The following is a 27,540-nucleotide window of genomic DNA, read 5'->3' as shown; positions in this document are numbered from 1 at the left end:
TCAAAGGGATTCATTCATAAGATTTTTCTTTAAATAGTATTTCATTATATAATAGATACATCCCCCCCCCCCCCAATCCCCACCCATCAATTTTCATTCTTTTTCAGTTGGAATCACTTCTCCAGTTGTGGCTCACATTGAGCCTGAATTCTAGTTCATCTGGAAACAAAGAAAATGGAGCAGACATTTTTTTATATAATGCTAATCGAATACCTGTCATTTCATTAAATCAGGGTAAGATTTATTAGAAGGAAAATTATTAACATAGATTAAATAAACTAAAAAGGCAACGTTAGGTTAATATTACCAAATTTTTGTTTGTCATTAGGCTTATAGTGTTTTAGTGGGGGAAAAACCCCTTTTTTTAATTGATAATTTTCAGGAGAGAACAAAATCTTTTTCTCTGGTTTGTATTACCTTATGCCTGTGTGTAACTAAAATTTGCAGTGTTAATCTTTGTATTGCCAAAAAATACGTTGTTCGTAAGCTGTTCTGTTGCCACTGGTGTTTCTTAAAAATGTGAATCAGCGCTAAGGGAATTGATAAGTTGGAGAAGGATGTCCATTTCCTGTGGAAGTAGCATTAGTTAGCTTTTGGGTGTTTTTTTTTTTTTTCTTTTGACAAGTGCAGGAATGTGGAAATAATGGGAGTAAAATAATATCCTTCTGCAGAAATAGAGGTATCCTTTAGCTCTTGCTGCAGAAATCTATTTTAGTTATATATATATATTTTTTATTTTAGTTATATTTTAAGAAAAGTAATGATCATCTGTTTCTGATGCTTTCTTCTTAGCCAGAGGTGCATGCTGTATCTTGCATGGCTTTCATAGACTTGTCTTTCAATCTTAGTGACAGCTCTGTACAACAGAGCTCACAGACTGTGGCTCACAGTCCTACTTAAATCTGTGTTTTGTTGGCAAGAACCAGCCCAGCTTTAATTAATAGGTTTTCATTTCTTCCATTATACATAATCATTATAAATTATGCTCCCATTGTTATTTTCAATTTTGTTAATTGTGAAAACCATTATACATAAACAAGAATTGATGAGAAAGAAGTAAATAACTGTTCATTATTATCATCAGATACCTGGTTAGTATTCAGATTTCCAGTTGTCTCAACTATTAAAAATTTTTTTTAAAATTTGAAATAGAATCCATATAAGATCCATATATTTTCATTGTTTCTTTAATCCCTCTTAATCTGTATAGGTTCCCTCCTTGTCTTTTTTTAATGCCCTTAACAAAGTCATTTATCAAAGAAGTTTGGTCATTTGTCTTTTAGGATTTCCTGCATCCTGATTTTTATTTATTTATTTATTTATTTATTTATTTATTTTTTTTGCATCCTGATTTTTAGTGATTATGTCTCCATGATGTCCTCTTGATTTCCTATGAATTAGTAGTTAGACCTGTATTAATCTGATTTTTTTAAAAAGGCAATTTCATAGATTGCCTTTCTTTTTACATTGTTTAGAATTTGATGCTCAGTCTTAAGAATTCATAATAATTCATAATAATCAATGCCCTTAATAATTCATTAAAGGTTTCAAAATGCAAAAAGTCTGATTCTATCACTATTTTAGTTGAAATATTTCCATAAAAAGAAAATTCCTTTCATAGGCTATTATGTCACCACCCTCTCTTGTACATTTGTATAATAGTGGCAGGGAAAATGCTAGAACTTTTTTTAAAGTTTTTGTATTGAACTGGTTCACAAGCAGTCTATGTGCATGATCAGTTAGTTTCTTTAATAAATATTTGTATAAGTTATGGATTTTAAAATATTTTTTGAGTTATAATTGTTGTGCTTATTAATGGTAAATTTTGCCATTTGTGACCAGTAAGATGCTCCTTTCTTAGTTGTTGTTTTTATATTCACCCTATGATTTTGTTACCGTTTAATATGATAAATATTTCAGTCTGTGTGTATTGCAGCCTGAAATCTGGAATCAGCCATTTTTAAAGGGTGTTTGAAGAGCACAGTCTGGGCAGTGTATTATTTTTGTACATTTTGACTGGCTTATCCAGCTGCCATGAGTACTTCCGACTTGGGCCTTGCAAGTGACCTAATTATTCTAGCTTGTACTTTTGTTGTGAAGTTGCATTGGTTTTCAGTGGTCTTACTCCATCCCTGTTTTTCCAGTATCCCCTATTATTTTCTGGTTTTGGTCTTGCAGAATGTGAAGATTTTTAGTAAAAAAAAAAAACAAAAACTATGTTACAGTAGAAGTGCCTGTAGTTGGAAAAGGACAGCACATTATTGTGATAACATTTTATGCGTTATGGGCTGAGCTTTAAACTTAGCTATAAAATATTATTAACTCTTAATGTTTTAGTGATGTTTAATGGTATTTAATATTATTAATATTTAATATTCAAATTATTTAATTTAATTAACTTCATTTCTATGTTTTGAGAACACTAGGTAGTTGATTCAAAGAAATAGTGTCATATTTTAAAATTTATTCATTTTATTCTTAATTCTTAATAAACATTTGGTTTTCCTTACTTAAAAGTTTTCCCCCTTTCTCTTTTCTGTATAGCATCAATAACTAGCTTTCTCACCGTGTTAGCTTGGTATCCCAACACTTTGCTCCGGACATGGTGCCTTGTGCTTCATAGTCTAACACTCATGACAAATATGCAGCTTAATTGTAAGTTCAAAAATTTATTCCTTTAAACCTATTTATTCCTTTAAATTTCTGACCTGTACTTCTTTATTCTTACTATCAGATTCTTAAGATTTTCCCAAAAAGTGATACCATTGTGAAAAAATTTTATACTTATTTGACTCTGTCTCTTCTGAATTTGTTCTTATATATTTATCTTAGGCTTTGTGCTTCCTTACTTTGATAATATACTCTCATCTGCCAAAATCACCAGGTGAAATCATAGTTTTACTTTCTCAAAGCTTACTACTTATTAAAATAAAAGTGATTACTTTTAGAGTACAAAATAAAAATTAAATGTTTGCTGTTTTATATTTTTCCTTTTAAAGTACCTTTGCCCTCAAAAAATGATTTTTAAATTCATGAACATATGATTTAGTTTACCACTAAAAGCTGTATTCATAGGATTATAATTGCTTTTTCTCAGATTGTGATAATAGGTTTTCTACCTTCCTCTTTTCATTGTAATTAAGATAGATATTTATGTAATTATAAATAATTTCTGCACCTTTTGATTAAGGAAATTTTATTGCTTTCTATGGCTTTATGTATCTTGAAGTCATGAAACTATCCCTTCATTATATTCTGTAGTGTGTATTAATTTTTATTTTTCACATTTAAGTCTGGGTTTTACCTGGCATTCTTGAGATTATTGTGATAGAGATGAAAGTTCGCAGTAGACAGTAAGGCCTAGCCATTTATGAATTGAAGTCTTCATTCTGCCTATAGGTATGATAAGAAATGGGTAGATTTCATCCCCATTCTGTTTCTGGTTAATTTCATTAAATAGCTCTGTCACATTGATAAATGTCAACTTAAGTCATTATTTAGCATCAAAGTACTGTTCCTTTTTTTTTTTTTTTTTTTTCATTTGGAATATGTTTCCAAATATGAGCTCAAAAACATCACTGTCTCATATTCAAGATAGCTTTAACTCAAAGGATATTTTAATCAGTTCAGAAAACTGGTATGTTACCTGTGTATCATTTAATAGTGTGCAACCTTTATACTACTGACATGTAAAAGTGAATTGTTTTTGCCTAGATTGATCTTGGAAAGCAGGGTTAAGATTTGCCCAAAAAGTAGATCTCTGTTTCTGAAAGAGGGAAATGATTACCAAGAATAGGCTCACCAAAAGGTCAGCAAGAATTTAATTCTTTTCCACTTGACTGTATTAAATAAGATGCATATTAAACCAGCTGTTTTTTATAGTCCCTTTAGAAGTTAGACAAGATAGATGAAAATAATGAGTCCAACACAGTCAGTACAGTAGTGATTCAGACACTTTTAATAAACTAGCTCAGAAATAGGTGAGTTTTCTTGAAACTAAGACATTTTAAAGACTACATTTCTGTTGTATTAGGGTCTATTTGTTAAGAGCTCTTTTCTTTTTTTAAAAAATGTTTTACAGCTGGTTCGAGCAGTGCCATTGGAACTCAGGAGAGTACTGCCCATCTGCTGGTTTCAGATCCAAACCTGATTCATGTATTAGTGAAATTTCTTTCTGGCACCAGTCCACATGGAACAAATCAACATAGTCCACAGGTAAGATGACTTCTGAAACCTAGTGATAGGCTCAGACTATTCAATAAACATATTACGTTTGTAAAGAAAAACTTAATGCACCTAATACGTAAAATTGCTAAGGTATTAAGTGATACTATTTTATGTATCAATGTAATATAATATCTTTTGAATGATACATAATTAGTGATAACTGAAGCATAGCAAGCAGTAAATTTTTTCTTGATTTTTTTACTGTATTTTTATGAAGGTATACATTTTTGGCATTAAGTTTGGATAATTTAAGAGGCATTCTGAAAAAATATCTGTAAGGGTATCATTTCAGAAATTTGGAATTAAAACATTTTTAAAAATAATGACCTTTACTAGCAAGATTGATAATTTAACTTAATCATTTTATAATATTAAATATATTATTTAACAAAAAATAAGTGATATTGCTCAGAGCTTATAAACGCTTTTAATCTTATTGTAAACTCCCTTTATGTCAAATAACTTCTTATTACATTGGACTGCTTTTTAAAATATTTCTACATTTTCTTTTTATGTAAAATTTATATTTAATGTTCACGGCGTCTTTTTAGTGGAGGTGATGCAACATTATCATCTTTTAAACATTATCAACTTTTAAACTTACCATCTTAAATTATTCTCTGGATTTGCCATTAGGCAAATTCTCATTTAGCTGACTTGTCTGTAATAGTGGCATCCTTTCTAATGTTTCATATATTCAGTAAGTTTTTAAGAGGCTTCTGTGTGCTAGGTCCAGGTATCATTCTAGGTGCTGGACATAAAAGTAGTTACCAAGGCCAAGACTTCTTGGAGCTTAAATTCTATTGGATACATTTAGTCAGTGCTCTCATACTACATATACTTTGATTCTGCAGATCATAAACAAATGAAACAAGGATGAAAATAAGAGAAGAAACTGTTGTAGTTATATGGGGCCAGAGTTTTTTTGGAAACAGGCATATTATCAAGTGACTATTGTACACAGAGATTTATGAATTTGGAATGTGAAGATTCCTGGGATCATTGATTCTAACTTTATTATTTTACATACAAGAAAAGATGCTTTATTTGCATTGCCCACAGTTATACGACTTATTACGAGTAGTGCCAGCTGTTGGAGAGCATGCTATTGCATAAAATGAAGATTTCTTTTCTTCCCACTTTTGATTGTTTTAAAGGCATAGTAAGTTATTGAAATTCAGACTTTCCTCTGGTATCTTAATTTTATATAGGAAGCTTGATTAAGAATGCTATGAAATTAAGTTTATCTAACTACAAACAGTGTGAAGAGTTATATTACATTTTATTTTACCAAAACTCCTCACAGGTTTTGTGATCATAGCAAATTGGGATAGAATAAAACCATATAGAGAAGTGTTACAAAACATTCCAAAACATACCTCAGATTACTTTGTATGGTTCTCACCATCATTTCTTTCATTGATGACAGTGAAGTTTGAGAAAGCATTTTTTAATGAAATGGTACGGGTTTGTTTTTACCTTTAGAGTTTTTCTTTGTGGTTTTATTTTTTCCATTCATGTTAGTATTCGCTTGCTAGTCATTAGAAGCATGACTATTTGTGAATCACTTAACCTCTTTGAGTGCTTCTGTTTTGAAATAGGTAATTAAGATGGTTTGTGAAAATCAGTGCAAAAGGTTTTTTTGTACTTTTGAAATCATTATGAATGCATTCCTTGTGTAATTCAGGTGAATTTTTTTTGTCTTGTTACATAAACCTACTATAAGTTCTAAACCATAATGATAAAATTACTGACACTAGAATTTATAGTTTTCAGTTTAAAAGAAATCTATTTAAAAAGTTAATTGGGGGATCCCGGGTGGCTCAGCGGTTCAGCGCCTGCCTTCCGACAGGGCGTGATCCTGGAGTCCTGGGATCGAGTCCCACATCAGGCTCTCTGGATGGAGCCTTCTTCTCCCTCTGCTTTGTCTCTGTCTCTCTCCTCTGTCTCTTTCTCTCTCTCTCTCTCTCTCTCTCTCTCTCGGTCTCTAGTGAATAAATAAATAAATAATCTTTTTAAAAAATTAAAAAAATAGTTAATGGGTTTTCTGATACCACTGTTAATATTTTCATTCTTCATATGAAAGGTTAAAAGAGTATAGTGCTTGACAATACCATTTATAGAATTATTCATTTAAAAATTATTGAAAAGTTTTCATTTCTCTTCAGGTTGGTCCAACAGCTACACAAGCTATGCAAGAATTTCTTACCCGATTACAAGTGCATCTTTCTTCAACATGTCCTCAGATATTCAGTGAATTTTTGCTCAAGCTGATTCATATACTTTCTACAGAAAGGTAAATTTCACTGTATACATTTATTCCTTATATAAAAGTAATATGTGATCCTTCAGAGAAATTTCCCCTTGGTTGGAGGTTTATCTTGGAACAGATTAGCAGTATAGTAGGAATTAAGGGGGAAGGATTTATCCATTTCTCTCCTGACTATTTTCTTTTCTTTTTTTTTTTAACTCCTGACTATTTTCATTCCATTTTATTATAGTTCTGATTCTTGAACTCTATGAAGAAAACATAGTGTGTCAGATCTCTGCTTGCTTTTAATGCTTTCTTCATAGATTAGTGAAATTTACTTGAAATTGTTTAAATTGTTCTAGAATACAGAGAGAGTATTAAAGTTACCAAAGATTTTATTTGAAACCAATTTGTAAGAAAACCTGAAAAAAAGAGCTAAAGAAAGAAAATTATGGGGCGCCTTGATGGCTCAGTCATTTAAGCATCTGCCCTCTTGGCTCAGGTCATGATCCCTGGGATTGAGCCCCTCATGGGGCTCCCTGCTCAGAGGGTGTCTGCTTCTCTCTCTCCCTCTGCTCTCTCTCCCAAGTAAATAAATCTTAAAAAAAAGAAAAATTACATGTCAGTCTCATAGAGAAATCCTAAATAAATTTATTAACAAAATCAGGCAGCATGCTAAAAGAATAAATTGTGACCATGGGGGGTTTATTCTTAAAAAGCATGAGTGGTTAAATATCATAATACATATCATATTAATGAATTATTATCTTCATATTGTAAGACATTTCATAAAATCTGACATTACTTTCTGATGAAAATTTCCTTTTTAGAGAGCAGGAGTGAGAGATTGTGGGAGTGGGGTGAGTGGGAGGGGCACAGGGAGAGGAAGAGAGAGAATCCCAAGCAGGCTTTATGCCAGTGCAGAGCACAACATGGGGCTTGACCTCAACCCTGAGACCATTACCTGAGACGAAATCAAGAGTCAGACGCTTAACTGACTGAGCCTTCTAGGTGCCCCATGTTTTCCATATTTTTTAAGAAAGTCTCTGGTATCCTGAGCAGAGCTTTTAGGTAAAATAATTATATGACTGTAAAATAGCCAGTCCTATTATAAAGAGGTCATTCAATTTTATCAGGTAAGTGTTTGCAGATACTTTCTATTAGTCTGTAGATGGTATTTTCATTTTCTTAATGGTATCCTTCAGAAAACAAGTTTTCTATTTTGATGAAGTCTTACTTGTCAGGTTTTTCGTTTATGTATTATTTTTGTGCCATAAAAAGAAATCCTTAAAAAAAAAAAAAGAAGAAATCTTTGCCTAATCAAGGTCATATAAATGATCTGCTCTGTTTTCTTCTAGAGATTTTATAGTTTTAGTTTTTAGGTTTATGTTGCATTTGGGTTAAAGTTTATTTTTTTGCCTGTGGATGTCCAGTTCCCATGCCATTTATTGCAAAGACTGCTTTTTTCATTGAATTCTCTTTGTATGTATTTTAAAAAATCAGTTGATCATAATTGTTTTGCTCTGTTTCTGGACTCTCTTCTGTAGAATTGTTGTCCCTGTCTATAATTTTCCAATAACTTATTGCATTGAGACCTTCATAGTTTCTTGAAATCTGGTAGTGCAGATTTTCCAGCTTTATTCTTTTTTAGAATTGTTTTGGCTATTCTCATTACTTTGCTTTTCCATGTAAATTTTAGAATACATTTATTGATTCTTGTCTGCACTGCCCAAAATAAAACAAAACAAAAACCCTGCTGGATTTTAACTGAGAATGCATAGATTTACAGATCAATTTAGGAAAAATAATATAGCCTCTTTGGATTTTTCTTTGTCTACAGTCACGTGGTCAGTGAATGAAAACAGTCTTACTTCTTCATTTCTAACAAGTATGCGTTAGTCCCCAAACCCTGCCCTGCCTCCTTTCTTAACGCCCTGGTTAGACCGGCAGTATGATTGATTGAAGTGATTCAATTTGCCCTTTTTATTTTTTTTCTCTTACAGAAGTAGAGATCTTTCAGAAGTAGAAATATCATTAGATGTAGCTTCCTTTGTGATGCCTGATACCAAATTAAGTTTTTTTGTGTGTTTTTAATTTGCTAAGGTTTTAAGAAAATCTTGTATTAACTCTTGGATTTTGCAAAATGCTTTCTCTATGTCTTTTGAAAACAATCATATGTTGTTTCTTGTGTAGTCTATAAGCATGGTGAAATTACATTGACTGCTTTTTTTAAAAGTGTTGATCAATTATATATTCTAGGATATACTCCACTACTCACTTGGTCATGATGCAGTATCATTTTCATACCTTAGTGAATTGAATTAGTTAACATTTTGTTTATTTTGAATATGTTTATGAGGGATGTTTGCATTTTTCTTACAATGTCTGTTTTTTTTTTTTAAGATTTTATTTATTTATTCATGAGACCCACACAGAGAGAGGCAGAGACATAGGCAGAGGGAGAAGCAGGCTCCCTGCGGGAAGCCCGATGTGGGACTCGATCCCTGAACTGGGATCACACCCTGAGTCAAAGGCAGACGCTCAACTGCCAAGCCACCCAGGCATCCCTAATGTCTAGTTTTTATGTGAAGTGTCTGTTTTTTATATCAAGGTAATCCTGAACTCATAATTCGAGGTGTCTCTTTTTTCTGCAAGAGGTTGTGTGAAATCGGTCTTATTGCTTACATAAATATTTGATAGTACTCACCCCTGAGTAATACGGAGTCTGGAGTTTTCTTATAGGGGAAATGTTCAATTTGTTTCACAAGTGAATGATTATTCAGGCTTTCTGTTTCTTTTTGAGGGACATTTGGCATTTGCATCTTGAAGGAATTTGTTCATTTCTTCTATATGTCTTTTTTTTTTTTTTTTAAAGATTTATTTATTTATTCATGAGGGACACAGACTGAGAGAGAGGCAGAGACACAGGCAGAGGTAAAAGCAGGCTCCTCACAGGGAGCCCAATGCGGGACTCAGTCCTGGATCCCGGAATCATGACCCGAGCCGAAGGCAGGTGCCCAAGCGCTGAGCCACTCAGGCGTCCCAATATATATGTCATTCTTGCTAGAAGTTTATCACTATAGCTGATACTTTCAGAGAAGCTTTGCGTTGCAATTCAGTCCAGTTCTGACACTTTCCAAAGTCAGCATCAGACTCACAGGGTTTAAGTCTCCAATTCTGTAAGACCACCCTCATTTGAGAGGACACTTGTAAGTCCCAGGTCCCAGGCTGCCACACTTCTGTCACATTTGGGCACAAACCAAGGAGTTCTCACAGTAGTCTCTTCCGTTTTGATAATTTGTGAAAATGACACAGAACCCAGAGAAAAAAAACTTAACTTACATTTACTGGTTTGTTATAAAGTATGTAACTCAGGAACCGCCAAACAGAATAGATGCATAGAGCAAAGTGTATGGTAGGGAGTTGGGGCTGTTGGGTGCCTATGAATGGCTTTGAACACCAAGGGTTTTGTGTTATTACCTTCACATACACCAGGATTTAACAAGTCGTTAAATATTTGAATGTTTCCAGTGTCTCTTCTCAAATTCTGCCATGGGAGAGCCAATGGTCCTTGGAGGTGCCTATCTTTTCATGGATTTCATGCCCTCCAATGGGTTTATGTGGCTTTATAGTTAGTTTCACTTTCTTTTGTTAATTTGGGGGCACTATTCTCTCTACCTTTTTATATTTAGGCATGAGCAGTAGTTGAGGGCATTCATTCATCCATTCATTCATTCTGTAGAGATACAGAGGGAGAGAGGCAGAGACCTAGGCAGAGGCAGGAGCAGGCTCCATGCAGGGAACCCAATGCGAGACTCAATCCCGGAATTCTGGGATTATGTCCTGAGCCAAAAGCAGATCCTTAACCACTGAGCCACCCAGGCGTTCCTAGTTGAGAGCATTTGATTTTGATGCACAAGAATTATTTGACTGAATCTTAATTTTTGAAAATCATAATCAGTAGAGAATGTTTGAAATAGCACCATTTGGGAATATGAAAAACCAGAGCTTATTAATACTATGAGGAGTGCAATGTGATGCTGAAATATTTTAGTCTGGAGTTTCAAAATCACCTCTTTGATTTACTTGTCCTTTAATTTTCTATTTGGAAGGGAAGTCATTTTTGATTTTGTGTAAAAGGAGAAGAGGATAAGAATGACTTAGGAAGAAATGGAAACCATTTGCTGCCAAATGAAACAATGAATACCAAGAATTTAATTGCTATTTTAGCTTTCTTGTGATGGTTACTTTTCAAAAAGTTAAGCATAGATTTTTAATCCTCTCTCTTTTTCTGCAGGGGTGCTTTCCAGACAGGCCAAGGACCTCTTGATGCCCAAGTAAAGCTCTTAGAATTTACTCTGGAACAGAATTTTGAAGTTGTTTCCGTTAGTACTATTTCTGCTGTAATCGAGTCTGTCACCTTTTTAGTGCACCACTATATCACTTGCTCAGACAAAGTAATGTCTCGAAGTGGATCTGATAGCTCGGTGGGTGCTCGAGCTTGCTTTGGGGGACTCTTTGCCAACCTCATTCGTCCAGGTGATGCAAAAGCCGTTTGTGGAGAAATGACAAGAGATCAACTTATGTTCGATTTGTTAAAACTGGTTAACATTTTAGTACAGCTGCCTCTTTCAGACAATAGAGAATACAGTGCAAGAGTGTCTGTGACCACCAATACAACAGACAGTGTTTCAGATGAAGAAAAAGTCTCAGGAAGCAAAGATAGTAATGGAAGCAGTGGTAGTATTCAAGGATCACCTGCATATATTGCTGACTTAGTGTTAGCCAACCAGCAGATTATGAGCCAAATTTTGTCTGCTCTGGGCCTGTGTAATAGCAGTGCCATGGCGATGATAATTGGTAAGTATTTAAGAATATTTAATCTTAGATTGTTTCGGGAATTGTAGCTCTTTTCTTTAGCAACCTATTGATTCATTTTTTTTTATTACCTTATAGTGTAAAGCTACTTTATTGCAAACTTCTTTGCATGATGCAAGTGAAAACTTTTGAGTGGCTATCAATAAGTGAAATTGTAATTAGGAAGAATTTTAAATGTGAATTTTTTAAAAATTGGAAAGTACTAACCAAATAACTAGCAGTTTCTTAAATTAAGAAAAAATCAGTCTTTTAAGTAAAGTACTACAGTTTATAGTTGTACATCTCTAATATTTTAAAGATGAAGAATTTCACATTAAATTTTATATTAGGGAACCAGTAAGGTTTATTTACTCACAGTTTCTTAAGTGAAATATAAAATTTTATCTGAAGTGTAACAGTTTCTGTGACACATATATCAGTGTAAAATTTCTAAACTGTTGCTTAACTTTTCTGCTTGCTTGAAAGCTAATATCTTATGTTAAGTTTTTAAAATAATTAAACTTCTGTAACTTGACAAAATTCATTCTAGTCTACTTAATTCTTTGTGTAAAGGAAACAGTCATCATATCTTTTTTTTTTAATTAGATGAAGTACAGTTACATACCCACATCATTTACTTTCTCTCCCGTTTCCTTTCTTCTTTATACATAGCTAATATGTAAGATGACGTTCCTCAGTTATACAACAGAGCAGCAGCTTTTTATTGTTAGCAGCAACAGAGATATGTAAGAAGATATCCAAAAATATGCTTTACTGAATGCTGTGATAAATAACTCCGTTTCTACTATATGTATATGTTCTACACACATGTACACACATATATATAACTGTTACATATCGATCCTTCAGTGGTTTCAGGAGAAATGACTTTTTAAGCCTCTATTTTAATTATTATTGGTTTTTAAGGGTATATGTTTTTGAAAAGGTGTCATCTTTTTATTTAAACTAGGAGCAAGTGGACTACATCTTACCAAACATGAGAACTTTCATGGTGGGTTAGATGCCATATCGGTTGGGGATGGATTATTTACCATACTGACAACTCTCAGTAAAAAAGCTTCTACAGTCCACATGATGCTGCAGCCAATTTTAACCTACATGGCCTGTGGATATATGGGCAGACAAGTAAGTTCAACCTAGCAACTATTTCAGTAATGTAAATAACTTCTAGCAATGGGAATAGAGAATTGTTTATAGAACAGAGAACAGAGGGCTCATATCATGTATTGAAAAAAGAACAGCAGCATCAGGTAAGAACTATAGACTATTGATAGAAATTAAAATGTAAAGTTTCTAGAGTTGATATTGTCAAAAATGACCACAGTGATATGAGAGTAAAACATTTAGCATATTCTTAAATTTTAGATATTTTCCCCCATTGTCTCAAGAAGTAGGTTTTCTTTTCCCCTAGAAATAGCATAGTTGAATATGAAAATGTTCTCTGTAGATGTTAAATATGAAAATCTAATGCAACTTTTTTTCAAGCTATGTTGCATGTTTTTTTCAGCTAAAAGGGATTTGGATAATTTTAGAAGAAAAGTAGGCTATGGGATACCTGGGTGGCTCAGTGGTTTAGTGCCACCTTCAGCCCAGGGTGTGATCCTGAAGTCCTGGGATCGAGTCTCACATCGGGTCTCTGCATGGAGCCTGCTTCTCCCTCTGTTTGTGTCTCTGTCTCTCCCTCTCTCTCTGTCTCTCATGAATAAATAAATAAAATCTTTAAAAATAAATAAATAAATAAAAATAAACCTTAAAAAAAGAAAAATAGATTAGAATATTATTGCTTTTTATCTTTCTTATAAAATGAAATTGTAGGAACCAGTGTGATTATTTTAACTTTAGCCCATTTACAATGTTTTCAAATATGTTTGGTTTTAAAACGTACTTTCTCGGGCATCTGGATGGCTCAGTTGGTTAAGCATCTATGTCTGCTTTCAGCTCAGATCATAATCCCTGGGTCCCCAGATTGAGTCCCCCATCAAAGCTCCCTGCTCAGCGGGGAGTCTGCTTTTCCATCTCCCTCCGCTCCTCCCTATGCTCTTACTCTCTCACTCTCTCTCAACTGGATAAATAAGATCTTTAAACAACAAGAGAAAAACATACTTTCTTGAAGAGTATTTTGTATGTCAGTGTAAAATTATTTTCTTATATTTTTATTGCACATATATGTATATTTCTCCATGAGTAGATAAAAAGATTGAGAAGAATCAATTTTTAAATAAAGTAGTGTCTAATGGAAGATAAAATCAGTGCACGTTAATTTAAGCTCAAAAATGATAATAGTAGGTATAGGCAGATGCTTTAGAAAAAGACTCTGAATTCAGAGAGGAGACTACACTTCCTTTCTGATTCGGGTAAGATTTCTTATGTATTTTGGCAGATATGTTCTATTTAGTGGTTTAAATTAAGACTACCATTTTAGAATAATTAACTATAGAAGAATATTATACTTAATAAGTTTAATTGTTCTAATTCACAGGATATTAATAATTATGATTTTAAAGGTATGATACACATGTGGGTTTTTGTTTTTGTTTGTTTGTTTTTTTGTTTTTAGGGCTCTCTTGCTACTTGCCAGTTATCTGAACCATTACTGTGGTTTATTTTGAGAGTATTGGATACTAGTGATGCCTTGAAAGCATTCCATGATATGGGTAAGATAAATTCCAAAAAATGTCATTTAAGTATCTTCATTTGACAGTGTATGATCTCATTTTTGTAGTGTTCTCCAAAAGATGAGTCAGTGTCAAACTATCTAAAGATAATTTCATTTGATGTATTTTGTAAATTTAGGTGGCGTTCAGCTCATTTGCAACAATATGGTTACTAGTACAAGGGCTATTGTAAACACTGCAAGAAGTATGGTATCAACTATTATGAAATTTCTTGACTCTGGTCCAAATAAAGCTGTTGATAGCACTTTGAAAACAAGAATACTAGCTTCTGAGCCTGACAATGCAGAAGGGATTCATAACTTTGCACCTCTGGGTAAGGAAAGAATTATTAAATCTTATTGGTATGAATTTATATAGTTTATTAACTGGTATGAAGCAGAAATAGTCGAAGTAAGGTGATTATGTTACAATAACACCAATTACAAACAATTGATTTTAAAGATAGTGGTTTTTGAAACTTTCTGTTGATTAGGAGGAAGCACTTACTGGTTCCTTAGCAATCACATTTGTTTTTATTGCTAGCTTAAATAGTTTAACAATTTGTAAACTAAATAGCAAATTCTCATGTCAGTTTTCCCTGTAAATGTTAATCAGTTTAAAGGACTTGTTCCTTCTTATTTTGGGCGATTTTTTTTTTTAAGTAGCTTCAGATTTAAATAGTTACTGCTTTTCTGAGTTTACACAGTTTCTTTTATGTATTTCTTTTCATGTTTCTAAATCATGAATATTGACAACTAAGATAAAGGTCATTATGTTGAAGTTGAAGGTTGTCTTGAACATTGTAAATTGAGAATTGTGCTAGATTTGTTGTTTCTACTTTAGTTTTCCTTCAACATGTGGTACAAAGAAATTAAGCTATAATTAATAATGAACTTGTCATCTTGCACGTTGACTAGATGTCCTGATGTTTTGTGACTACTGTGACAAATCATACTAAATATACTAATAAGTACATTTGTAACATCGTATGTTCAAGGTTTTAGCTAAATTTTCTAGTTTTAATTATTATGGTTTAAATGGTTCTTGATGCTTTATTTGGTTTCTTCTACAGAGTTTTTTATTATATTTAAAATATCTTCAATAGGTACAATTACATCTAGCAGTCCTACTGCCCAACCAGCTGAGGTGCTTTTACAGGCCACGCCACCCCATAGAAGAGCTCGTTCTGCTGCTTGGTCCTACATCTTTCTGCCAGAGGAGGCTTGGTGTGACCTTACCATTCACCTTCCTGCAGCAGTGCTTCTGAAAGAAATACATATCCAACCTCACCTTGCATCTCTTGCAAGTGAGTAATATTTTTTGTAAAGAAGCATTATGAAAATAAACTGTAATCAAGAAACATTTAAGAATAAGAAAAATATTCAGGGCAGCCCAGGTGGCTCAGTGGTTTAGCACCACCTTCAGCCCGGGGCACGATCCTGGAGACCTGGGATCGAGTCCCACATCAGGCTCCTTGCATGGAGCCTGCTTCTCCCTCTACCTATGTCTCTGCCTCTCTCTCTCTCTCTCTCTCTCTCTCTCTCTCTCTCTCTCTGTGTGTGTGTGTGTCTGTCATGAATGAATGAATACCCTTAGGTATGATTCCCACATTGCTTAATTTAGAAGTTTTTTGTATAATATTCAACATTACCACCAAATCATTTCCCATGAAATGAATTAGCACGGCTATTCCCCTCAAACAAATAGAATGTTTCATGAAATCCAGATACATATATTTCAGTTACATATAATTTTGCCTTCCCTTTCCCCCCAAGTTAAGCTATTAAAAAAAAAATCACCAGGTTAGGTGATTAAGTTGAGGTGAGGTAGTTTACATACCCATAGATAGCAACCTTACTTTGTCTAGCCCTGTCCTCAGTGCTAGTCCTGTAATGTGAAATTAGCTTAGATTTATTTGTTAGATAATATAAATTATTATTATTATCATTACCCTTCCCATTGTAAGATAATTACATGTTAATTGTTATTGTAATAGTTTGAGTATTTGTGATCTTCAGAAAAATTTTTGAAAGATGTTTTATTTATTGAGAGAGAGAATAGGTGCTCACAAGCACAAGCAGGGCTGGGGTCAGGCAGAAGCAGACTCCCTGCTGAGCAGGGAGCCTAATGCAGGGCTCCATCCTAGGACCTATGTTTGGGAACATGACCTGAGCCAAAGGCAGATGCTTAACTGACTGAGCCACCCAGGCACCGCTGATTTTTAAAATTTGTACCATATTGAGTATCATTGATTCGATGCTTTTTTTCACTGAATATATTTTGTTGTCACTTTGCAAGGTAAATAATTCAAAAGAATTTTTAGAAAGCAAGTTTTACATTAAGAGGAGCAAGAACTCTTTCAAGTATTTATAAAGGAATGTGAGAACTGTTTTGCATTTTTGATCCCCAAATACTTTTAGTATAAGCAGTGATTTTTACAGAATTGTCACATTCATTTATGTTGACTGATTAATTTTAATTGTTATCAACAGTCATTCAATAATTGGATGAAGAAGTGTGGGAAACTTTGTAGATCCCTGGCATATGTGGAAGAATAAATTTTTCCACTCACTTGGAAAATTAACTACTGTTATTTAATATAGTTGTAGAATTCACACTTCTTAGATAAAAACAGATACAATACATGAATATAATGGCAAGAGGAAAATGCAGGAATTCATAGTGTTTTAACAGATCCAAAATAATTATATTACATGGTAAAAATGTAAGTTGATATAAGATGTAGAGGAAAATCTAAGATAAAGACAAGATTGCTTTTATTTAGAAGGAGTAAGAGTGATCCATGAAATGGTGGCTTTAAAGTGAGGCTAGAATTTGCATAGGGAAACTGAGATAGAGTGTTACAAGGAAGAACTCTGTTCATTTTAAAAAATCACTAGGTTTGGGGTGCCTGGGTGGCTGAGCTTCCACATCTTGATTTCAGCTCAGGCCATGATCTGAGGGTCATGAGATTGAGCCCTGCATCAGGCTATACACGGGGCTTGGAGCCTGCTGACGATTCTCTCTCCCCCTCCCCCATTCCCTTTGGCCTGCACTCCGTCCCACTCTGCTTATTCACACCTCTTTCTCTCTCTTAAAAAAAATACCACCAGGTTAGGTGCTCACTACTATAAATGTGCTCAATAAAACATTTCAGTTTTATTATTGGATTGGAGCAGAAATTGAAGATATATTTTGTTCCAGTGGAAATAACATAGCCTTTAGAATCAAATATGGACTTGAATATAAAATGTGCCCTGGTGCTCCTGGGTGGTTCAGTTGGTTGAGCTTCCAACTCTTTTTTTTTTTTTTTTTTTAAGATTTTATTTATTCATAGACACAGAGAGAGGGGCAGAAACACAGGCAGAGGGAGAAGCAGGCTCCATACAGGAAGCCTGACATGGGACTCGATCCTGGGTCTCCAGGATCACACCCCAGGCTGCAGGCAGCACTAAACCGCTGCACCACCGGGGCTGCCTGCATCCAACTCTTGATATTGGCTCAGGTCGTGATGTCCCAGTTGTGGGATGCGGCCCATGTCAGGTACTGTGTTCAACACGGAGCCTCCTTTAGATTTTCTCTCCTTTTCCCTCCTGCTCACTCACTCACTCTCTCTCAAATAAATAAAATCTTAAAAACAATGTGCCCTTTGTTCATGTAGGAGTTTGAATTACTTAATCTCTGACTCTGTCAGTTTGTGTAAAATGTGGATACTTGTCTTAAAAGTGAAGATTAAATTTCAGAATTGATATGACTTGTCTAGTTCTCAGTGTAAACCCAGCATGTAATTGGCATATAGTATAAGTTACTTCTTAGTTTCACAATTGAAATTAAAATTAAAATCAAAGATCAGTTTAGTTGATATGTTTATTATGTGGGCTTCCGTATTATGTTAGAAATAATTTTCCCATATTACTTCCTTGAACCTACTTAAATTTTAGCAGAAAATAATTTAAAATCTTTTAGATGTTTGGTTAAATTTTGAAAGGGACTTAAAATACTAGAGGCAAAGCAGGTTTTAAACTCAGCTGTATTAAAAATCATTGCAATATTATAGTAGTGAAATAATGATTTGATAGAAAAGCACTTTGTTTTTATTATATTCTTCTTTCCCAAATGACTAAACAGTAAACCATGGCCTCTTAATCAGATGTCTTATATTGTTGGTAAAAATTATGAGTAAAGTAGAAATAATAGAGCAATTGCAAATTTGGCAGTCTTTTTTATTTTTTTTTAAGATTTTATTTATTTATTCATGAGAGATACAGAGAGAGGCAGAGATATAGGCAGAGGGAGAGAAGCAGGCTCCATGCAGGGAGTCCGATCTGGAACCCGATCCTGGGACTCCGGGATCATGCCCTGAGCCAAAGGCAGATAGATGCTCAACCGCTGAGCCACCCAGGTGTCCTGGCAGGTTTTTTTCTTGTAGAGACTCAATCAAGTGTGTACATGTGGATTACACACATTTTTTGGTGAATGTCAGAATTTTTAAAATATTATTTTTGTTATATTATAGATCTCGTATTTTCTGTTGGAAAATAGTTCCAAAATCAATTATGGTGAAAGTTAGTGACAAAGTATGATGTGGCATATAAATTTCCTTTTGCAAATTCATAATGAATATAACTAAAAGCTGCTGTTTTACTGGGATTTCCACTAAGCCATGAAGTCCAGTTCATATTTTCTTTAGTAATTTTTCAATATTCTCTTCCTACAGCCTGCCCATCATCAGTGTCTGTTGAAGTGAGTGCAGATGGGGTAAACATGCTACCTTTGTCCACTCCCGTTGTTACAAGTGGTCTCACCTACATAAAAATTCAGCTGGTAAAAGCTGAAGTAGCTTCTGCTGTCTGCCTTAGACTTCATCGCCCACGAGATGCCAGCACATTAGGCCTTTCACAAATTAAATTACTGGGCCTCACTGCTTTTGGTACCACTTCTTCAGCGACAGTTAATAATCCCTTTCTTCCATCTGAAGATCAGGTATCCAAAACAAGGTATGTTATGTATCTCATTCTTAAAGTAAAGCTTTCTGAGCTTTTTATGAAGTTCTTTTATTCCATGGTTTCTTTTTTAGAGCATAGGAAGTTTTATGCTCCATAGGTAATTTATATAATACCATAATTTTACTATGTATAATAGAAATGCTAATTCTGTAGAACTTGAGCCTGGTTAAAATTGAGATTTATATGTTTTTAATTCTTGAGATAATCTACACTGTGGCATATGTTTCTATTCTTCAGATCACAGTCTAAGAATTTCCGAATACCCGTAACCAGGATATATTAGAGCCATACAAATTGACCGTGTAGTCAGAGACCTAGTTTTTTGGGTTTTTTTTTAAAGATTTTATTTATTTATTAATGAGAGGTAGAGAGAGGGGGAGAGAGAGAGAGAGAGAGAGAGAGGCAGAGACACAGGCAGAGGGAGAAGCAGGCTCCATGCAGGGAGCCTGATGTGGGACCCGATCCCGGGACTCCAGGATCACACTCTGGGCTGAAGGCAGGCGCTAAACCGCTGAGCCACCTAGGGATCCCCCAGAGACCTAGTCTTAAATGGTAATTCCTAAATGCCAGTGAGTAGAAGGGTTAGATTGGAACCATACAAATGGACCAAATTAACCAAGACCTGAACATAGCCTTTAATTCACATTCATTTAGTAAATTTTGATAGTTGAAAATTTTATAGACTGATTCTACTGAAGGTTTTGCCTGATAAGAAAATTTAGGGGTTTTGTTTCATTCTCAAGCTGCCAAGACTTTATAGTTTTTCACAGCTGTAATTCTATGCAATTTGTATTTAAACATATAAATATATATATATAAAAACATTTCTGACTAATTAAAATAAAGGCAAGCACGTAGTATCTAAGTGCAATTAGTGATTAAGAATTTTTATTTGTTATGGAGGAAACTTACTGTGTTTAAATTTCTTGTTGATCTTATAAGCATTTTTTTTTTATACAGGTTGGTATTTATGAAACACATGCTGATTTGTTTTACGTCAGAAATAATTTGAGCAAAAAAAAAAATTTGAGCTACTTAAATTTATCACATAAGCCATTTTGTGTTGTATATTTCAGTATCGGTTGGTTACGGTTATTACATCATTGCCTTACTCACATCAGTGATCTGGAAGGAATGATGGCCAGTGCAGCTGCACCTACTGCTAATCTACTACAGACTTGTGCTGCCTTATTGATGTCCCCATACTGTGGAATGCATTCTCCTAACATTGAGGTTGTACTTGTAAAGATTGGACTGCAATCCACAAGAATTGGCCTGAAACTTATAGACATTCTTCTGAGAAACTGTGCAGCATCAGGCAGTGATCCTACAGGTGAACAGTTAACTTTGATATTTTAATTTTTACCTATCTGCAAAATAATGACAGTTGAATTATGTGATCTTTATGATTAAATCTGTTTCTGAAATTAATTTCCATTATTACTTTCAATATTTTAGGGGTTGGTTTGTTATTGTTGTAATTTATGGAAGAGTTATTTTTAATTAATAATTTAAAATTAAATTTAGCAAATATTCTTATTCCATTTGCTAATTGTGAAAACTTCCTTTTGTTTCTTTTTTGTAAGATTTGAACAGCCCTTTACTTTTTGGAAGACTGAATGGACTCTCTTCCGATTCTACGATAGATATTCTTTACCAGCTTGGAACAACTCAGGATCCTGGAACAAAGGACAGGTATATGTTGATCTTGTTTTTTGTTTAAGGACACACATACACACAGTCACATGGTAGTGAACATTATTTGTAATACTTTCTCCTTAAATTGTTTCATAAAAGTGTTGAATATATTATACCTTTAACTGTATTCTTTACATGATACAACTTCTAGAAATTTTTGTGAACGTTAAACATAAATTTTTACATGTTTTAACATATTTTAAGCTAATATGAGCTCAAATAGAATTTTTAATCAATATTACATTTGATGAATGGAACGAAATAAAATATTACATATTTTTACGTGAACCAAGTTGTGATGAGATCTTTGTAAGCTGTAATGACATCTTAATCATACTGTCGTAGGTGGTATTTACTATGTCTGAATATAGGAGTAGTGTGTCCATATTAGGTACTTAATCTATAGTGACATAATAGTGTTTGTTTTGATTACCTATTATTATTATATATAATATTCATTGACAGGTTTTCATTAGACTCTCTACCTTTTTTCTCTTTCCTATCCCAAAGTGAAATGCTATCATACCAAGTAAATAACATCTGTATAATTCACCTAGATACCTAGTGATATTTTAGTATAGGCAGTTTTAGATGAGTTTTACTTTTGTAGTTCTTCCTTGAGGTCTTCTGTCTTCAAATGGATAAGACCTCCCAAGTATTTTTGAAACTTGTGGGGTTTTTTTTTTGTTTTTTTTAAAGATTTTTTAATTTTCTCATTAATAAATATTAATGAGAGAGAGAGAGAAAGAAAGCAAGCGAGTGGCAGAGACACAGGCAGAGGGAGAAGCAGGCTCCATGCAAGTAGCCTGACGTGGGACTTGATCCCAGGTCTCCAGGATCACGCCCTGAGCTGAAGGTGGTGCTAAAACTCTGAGCCACCCGGGCTGCCCAAAACTTGTTTTTATTGGTAAATTTTTGAGTGATGATTTGGCATTCTCTTGTTTTATATGTACCATCTATATCAAAAGAACATTACAGAGTACGTGACTCTATAAACAAATTTTTAAAAATCTGTTTTCTGAATTATTTTATTTTGTAATTTTGATTAATATTTAAGAAAATCATTTGATACTTTATTAATTTGTTTATAAATTATTAATTTTGTAGGTACTTAACTCATTTTATAAGTATTTACTGAAGAGCTGCTAGATATTAGAGTGTCCAAGTTCATTGAATCCAGCTTTTGTCTTGGCTTGGGAGACAGAATACCATCACTCCCAAGGCAAGATTTACATAGATCAGATTTGGGGAGTATATAGTAGAGTGTCAACCATAGAAGGTGCCTGGTAAATATTGGACTTTAATCATTGATATGTAATAGTTTTTATTCATTTTAGGCTAGTTGCTTTCATTTTTTCTAGTTAAAAATGTGTAAATGACATTTACCAAGTAAATTTATCTTCGTAACTTCAAAATATTAAATAAGCTGACTTCCATTAAGCTTTATCCTTTACGTAAATTATATAGTTACTATGTTTAAAAATATGGAATTTTTTAAAAAATATTTTTTGATAAAAGAAATTTGGCCCAGTTTGAATCATAATGATTATTCGGGTTAAAAAGAATATAAAAAATAAGTTTTAAACATTTTTCTGGACCAACATTCTTAAAATCTCTTTCACTTGATTCTTTAATAGTTTTATGGTTTTTATCATAAGAAAATGACCCTAGGGATCCCTGGGTGGCGCAGCGGTTTGGCGCCTGTCTTTGGCCCAAGGCGTGATCCTGGAGACCCGGGATTGAGTCCCACATCAGGCTCCCGGTGCATGGAGCCTGCTTCTCCCTCTGCCTGTGTCTCTGCCTCTCTCTCTCTCTCTCTCTCTCTCTCTGTGACTATCATAAAAAATAAATAAATAAATATTTAAAAAAAAAAAAAAAAAAGAAAATGACCCTAAACAAAGTTGTTTTTACTGCATAATACTTTTTAAAACATAACTTTTAGAACTGACATAATAACAAGATTGTTGGCTTCTGTGAACTGAGAAAATTTTGCCCCTCTCTTCTCTTTTTCTGACTTATCTTTATTTCCTGTCATGTGAAGTTTAAAGGGTCTTGTCCTTGAGGGCAGAAAGGAGGATTAAGTGGCATATACCTTCCTTCCCCTATCTTTTACCCTGAAGCAAAGAATCTTGTGATCTAAACCAGAAATTTGAAAGCAAACAAAAATATAAATACCTTGTTTTAATAACTCAGTTATAAATCTTACCCGGTTTTCTGTATTTTATATAAACTCAAAAGCCTTATTGCTTTAAAAGGTGGTGTTCTGTCAGTAGCCCCCAGCTCCAGGGTATTGAGGGTAGGATAGCACTTGAAAAAAAGTACATATATTGGGACTATATTCTGTTTTCAGAGTTAAGGGGGCTGGGTGGCTGCTGCTAGTATTTAATGGTTGGGGCCAGAGGCAATACCCATGCTGTAGTGCATGAGATTCTGCACAATGAAGAATTAGTCCCAGATTACTGCTCTAGGTTGTATGGATTTGTTACAAAATATAAGAAAATTTACAAAAAACAGTGAATTTGTTAAGTGTTATATCCTATAATTCTAGACATTGATAGTTTTTTTAATAAATGAATTATGAATCAGTGTTTATTTGCAAAATGGTTGTTATTTCAAACATTTTCATCAGTTAAGATTAGTAAGGTTATAGGAAAACTGGAACTACTGTATTCTTTCCGCTTATATAAATTCCTTTTCCTTCCTATTTTAGTTTAAAATTTATTAAACAGTATATTATTCTCATATACACATTGCTTACATGTAATGATGATATTTATCCATATTAAATGTCAGTGGTATAATTGGTTATTTGAATTCATTTTCTTTTTAAGAATCCAGGCCTTATTAAAATGGGTCAGTGATTCTGCAAGAGTGGCTGCTTTGAGAAGAAGTGGCAGGATGAGCTACATGTGCCCTAACTCTTCAACAGTAGAGTATGGTCTTCTTATGCCATCTCCTTCTCATCTTCATTGTGTGGCAGCAATTCTGTGGCATAGTTATGAACTGCTTGTAGAGTATGATTTACCAGCACTGCTGGACCGAGAGCTCTTTGAGTAAGTACGATTTTTGAAATCCCTTTTTCCCCAGTATGACATCTTTAGAGGTTTTCACTTGATGAAACAGTATTTATATGCCTATTTGGAGAATAATAATACTTTGAAAGTTGTAGTTATGTATAATCAGGTATAATTTTGAAATTAGGTGTCACACAAATTTATCTTCATGTTTTAAGAAAATAAATTCATGTCATTTCATGCTTTTCCCAGCTAAAATCTAGAGTGTTTCATTTAATGTATATGTTCCTACAGTTCATAGTGTTTATTCTTTTTTTGTTTTTAATCTTTAATGTACAATTATGGAGAAAAAAAGTATAGCTAGAAATTTTTAAGAGTTACTGCTTTAGAGAGTTTTTATGATGAGTTGTTTTTACTACTTTCTAGATATCTGATACCATTATTCTTTTGGTAGTTTCCACTTACCCACATTTCTTTACTATGCTCAGCTAAGGCTTTGCTGAACTTACTAACTTATAATTGCTAACTCTGTAACAGAATATTATATTTATTTCTGAGAGGTTCCATAACTCCTAGAAGATTAGCCTTTTGTCCTTTAGCCTGTCATTTTTATATTTGACCTTTTCAGTTGGCATAACTCATGAATTATTAATGAAACTCCCTAATAGCTTTTGATTTGCAGATGTGAATTTAAGCCATCAATCATGTCACGTTCAATCTAAACATTTCTTTTGTACAGTTTGTCATTGTTTCTTAATGTGGCTTTTTTTGAGGTCACACAGAGAATGGAAGATCCATTTTAATATAGATCTCTTGATTTTCTATACTCATTTCACAAGTCTAACTTCACCTACCTAAAAACTTAAATAAAATATATCACAATCAGTCTTTCTGAAATCTTATGTCATAATATTTTATGTCAAATAAAATGTATAATTTTATAGATTTTATAATTTTAAAGAGTATAGGTTGGTTTCTAATACTTGTATTGAGGTCTTTCTAAAGATACATATATAATGTTAATCTGACATCTTTTTTTCCTCTAGGTTGCTTTTTAATTGGTCCATGTCTCTTCCCTGCAATATGGTTTTGAAGAAAGCTGTTGACAGTCTGCTTTGCTCCATGTGTCATATACACCCAAGTTATTTTTCTTTGCTCATGGGCTGGATGGGTATTACCCCCCCTCCAATGCAGTGTCACCACAGACTGTCCATGACTGATGATAGCAAAAAGCAAGATCTTACTTCATCCTTAACAGATGACTCTAAAAATGCACAAGCACCTCTCGCACTAACTGAATCCCATTTGGCAACCCTTGCGTCCTCTTCTCAATCTCCAGAAGCTATCAAACAATTATTGGACTCAGGTTTGCCTTCTCTTCTTGTGAGGAGTCTGGCTAGTTTTTGCTTTAGTCACATTTCTTACTCAGAAAGCATTGCTCAGTCAATAGATACTTCTCAGGACAAGCTCAGGCGGCATCATGTTGCACAGCAATGTAATAAGATGCCTATCACAGCAGACCTGATTGCTCCTATTCTTAGGTTTTTGACAGAAGTTGGCAGTAGCCATGTTATGAAAGACTGGCTTGGTGGGTCTGAAGTCAATCCACTATGGACAGCACTTCTGTTTTTATTGTGTCACTCTGGGTCCACTTCTGGAGGACATCATTTAGGTGCACAACAGACTAGTGCAAGATCAGCGTCTCTCTCTTCAGCTGCTCCAACAGGATTGACTACTCAACAGAGGACAGCAATTGAGAATGCGACTGTTGCATTCTTTCTGCAGTGCATTTCATGCCATCCTAATAACCAAAAACTGATGGCCCAGGTAAGATTAGAAAAATTGGCTTATGTTTTCGTCATCTTATTTTAATATGCTGTTAAGTAACACTAATGAAATGAGTTGAGAAAGGAGTATGTAGCACGGGTGATGATGAAGTTTGGGGTTCGGCACATTAAAGGTTCTGAATTTAAACCATAATTAAAGTATTGATGATACCTCCTCCGTCGTCTTCTCAACCATCACGTATTCTTTTTTTTTTTTTTAAGATTTTATTTATTTATTCATGAGAGACACAGAGAGAGGGGCCAGAGACACAGGCAGAGAGAGAGAAGCAGGCTCCATGCAGGGAGCCTGACATGGGACGTGATCCCAGGTCTCCAGGATCCCTCTCCGGGCTGAAGGCGGCACTAGACTGCTGAGCCACCGGGGCTGCCCAAAACATATTCTTTTTGATAAGATAATGGGCAAATTCATGGCGATTCTAGCTATAGTTGATACATTCCTCCTTTTAGACTCCCATCCTCTTCCTCCAACTCCAGTAAAACACTTTAGCTGCTGAAAAAAGGATTAACCACTTGAAGGTGGTTAACAAGCATCTCCTCTGCAGTGAGGCTTTGTATTTTTTTGTAACCGGATAGCTTCAACTCTTGGTTTGCTTTTAATGAAGCAGACATTAGGGTAGTTTTCAGATAGGAGACTCCTGACAAGGAACCTTAAAAATGGAAGAGGTTATTTTACTGTAGTAAGTCCTTGGGGCCAAAATCTTGAAAGCTAGAATTATTTCAGAAATACTTATAGTTGATTTTTGCCAGGTTCTACTCCTTTCTAGCTGTTTGATTCTCACGCGTTACCTTATAAAATGGGAATGATAATACCTGCCTCAAAAAGTTTTTTGAGATAATTAAATATCGTGATGTATATAAAGTAACTGCATAGAGACTGAGATGTGGTAGACCCCAATAAATAGGAATCAGCTTTTTTTCTTTTTTTTTTACTCCCTAATTTACAGTGCTTATTCAGGACAGCCTATCAATATCTAAAAGGGGGACACCTGGGTGGCTCAGTGGTTGAGCGTCTGCCTTCAGCTCAGGGCATGATCCCAGGGTCTGGGATTGAGTCCCACGTTGGGCTCCCTGCATGGAGCCTGCTTCTCCGTCTGCCTATGTCTCTGCCTCTCTCTGTGTGTGTCTTTCATGAATAAATAAATAAAATCTTAAAAAAATATATCTAAAAGGATAGCTATAATAATTTCCTTTTTTTTGCTATAATAATTTCCAAAAATACTCAATGATTTTACATTATTGAGAAGAATAACAAGATACCTTACTGTCTCAAGTAATTGATTACTATGAAACTATATCTGCTTAGTGTGCCTAATTAAAAGGCATAAATTACCAATTTTAACCAAAATCATGGATATGAATATATGAAAATTTGTTTTGTGCCTCTGGGTAGCATGAAAACTTTGTGACTTGTTGCTTTCTGGCTTAATTTTAATTTCTCAGCTTCTTATTAAGGCTTTGTGTTGTATTTCTAATACCCTTTTTTCCATCGTTTTTATTACATTGTAACCACATTGATATTGACTAAAGTTAAAGATTACTTGGTTATACTAGGTATTTATTATGTGCAAATCCTGTATTAGTAATTTCTCTTATTCACAGAAATTTTTTCTGGGGATAGTCTTTTATTCTTGGAAGTACAAAACTGCAGGTTAATAGTGCATATAACTTTTTAAATCTCCTTTACTTGCCAGGTTCTCTGTGAACTTTTTCAGACATCTCCTCAAAGAGGGAACCTTCCAACATCAGGGAACATTTCAGGGTTTATACGTAGATTATTTTTGCAGTTGATGCTGGAGGATGAGAAAGTGACAATGTTTCTTCAGTCTCCTTGTCCAGTGAGTATTTAACAGTTAAATTGAATATTAATAATTAGCTGTGTACAAAGATATTTTATAATTTCATACCAGAGCCTGGAATTATCTCTATATCTTAATTTCTAAAATAGCATATAAAGAATAACCTTTA

General features: G+C 34.0%; 1 protein-coding gene across 19 annotated transcripts in view; it reads left to right on the top strand.

The window, feature by feature from the left end:
- The window catches only part of BIRC6 (baculoviral IAP repeat containing 6), a 230,898-nt gene that overhangs the window by 115,592 nt on the left and 87,766 nt on the right, over positions 1-27,540 (top strand). For all 19 annotated transcript variants that reach the window (XR_012004549.1, XM_072770594.1, XM_072770588.1 and 16 more), the window contains 15 exons: positions 108-234; positions 2,545-2,655; positions 4,082-4,215; positions 6,396-6,523; positions 10,776-11,338; positions 12,306-12,481; positions 13,914-14,010; positions 14,150-14,344; positions 15,116-15,316; positions 18,728-19,007; positions 20,093-20,349; positions 20,603-20,711; positions 23,546-23,767; positions 24,775-25,555; positions 27,267-27,410. Coding sequence is in view for 18 of the 19 variants with exons in the window: in XM_072770594.1 (XP_072626695.1) it covers positions 108-234; positions 2,545-2,655; positions 4,082-4,215; positions 6,396-6,523; positions 10,776-11,338; positions 12,306-12,481; positions 13,914-14,010; positions 14,150-14,344; positions 15,116-15,316; positions 18,728-19,007; positions 20,093-20,349; positions 20,603-20,711; positions 23,546-23,767; positions 24,775-25,555; positions 27,267-27,410 (3,525 nt within the window). In the remaining variant the exon portion in view is untranslated. The remainder of the gene's footprint in view (positions 1-107; positions 235-2,544; positions 2,656-4,081; positions 4,216-6,395; positions 6,524-10,775; positions 11,339-12,305; positions 12,482-13,913; positions 14,011-14,149; positions 14,345-15,115; positions 15,317-18,727; positions 19,008-20,092; positions 20,350-20,602; positions 20,712-23,545; positions 23,768-24,774; positions 25,556-27,266; positions 27,411-27,540) is intronic.

The sequence above is a fragment of the Canis lupus genome, chromosome 12 (genome assembly GCF_048164855.1).
Source record: "Canis lupus baileyi chromosome 12, mCanLup2.hap1, whole genome shotgun sequence".
NCBI lineage: Eukaryota > Metazoa > Chordata > Mammalia > Carnivora > Canidae > Canis > Canis lupus.
Note: the sequence above shows the minus strand (reverse complement) of the source record. Positions and strands in the feature narration are given on the sequence as shown.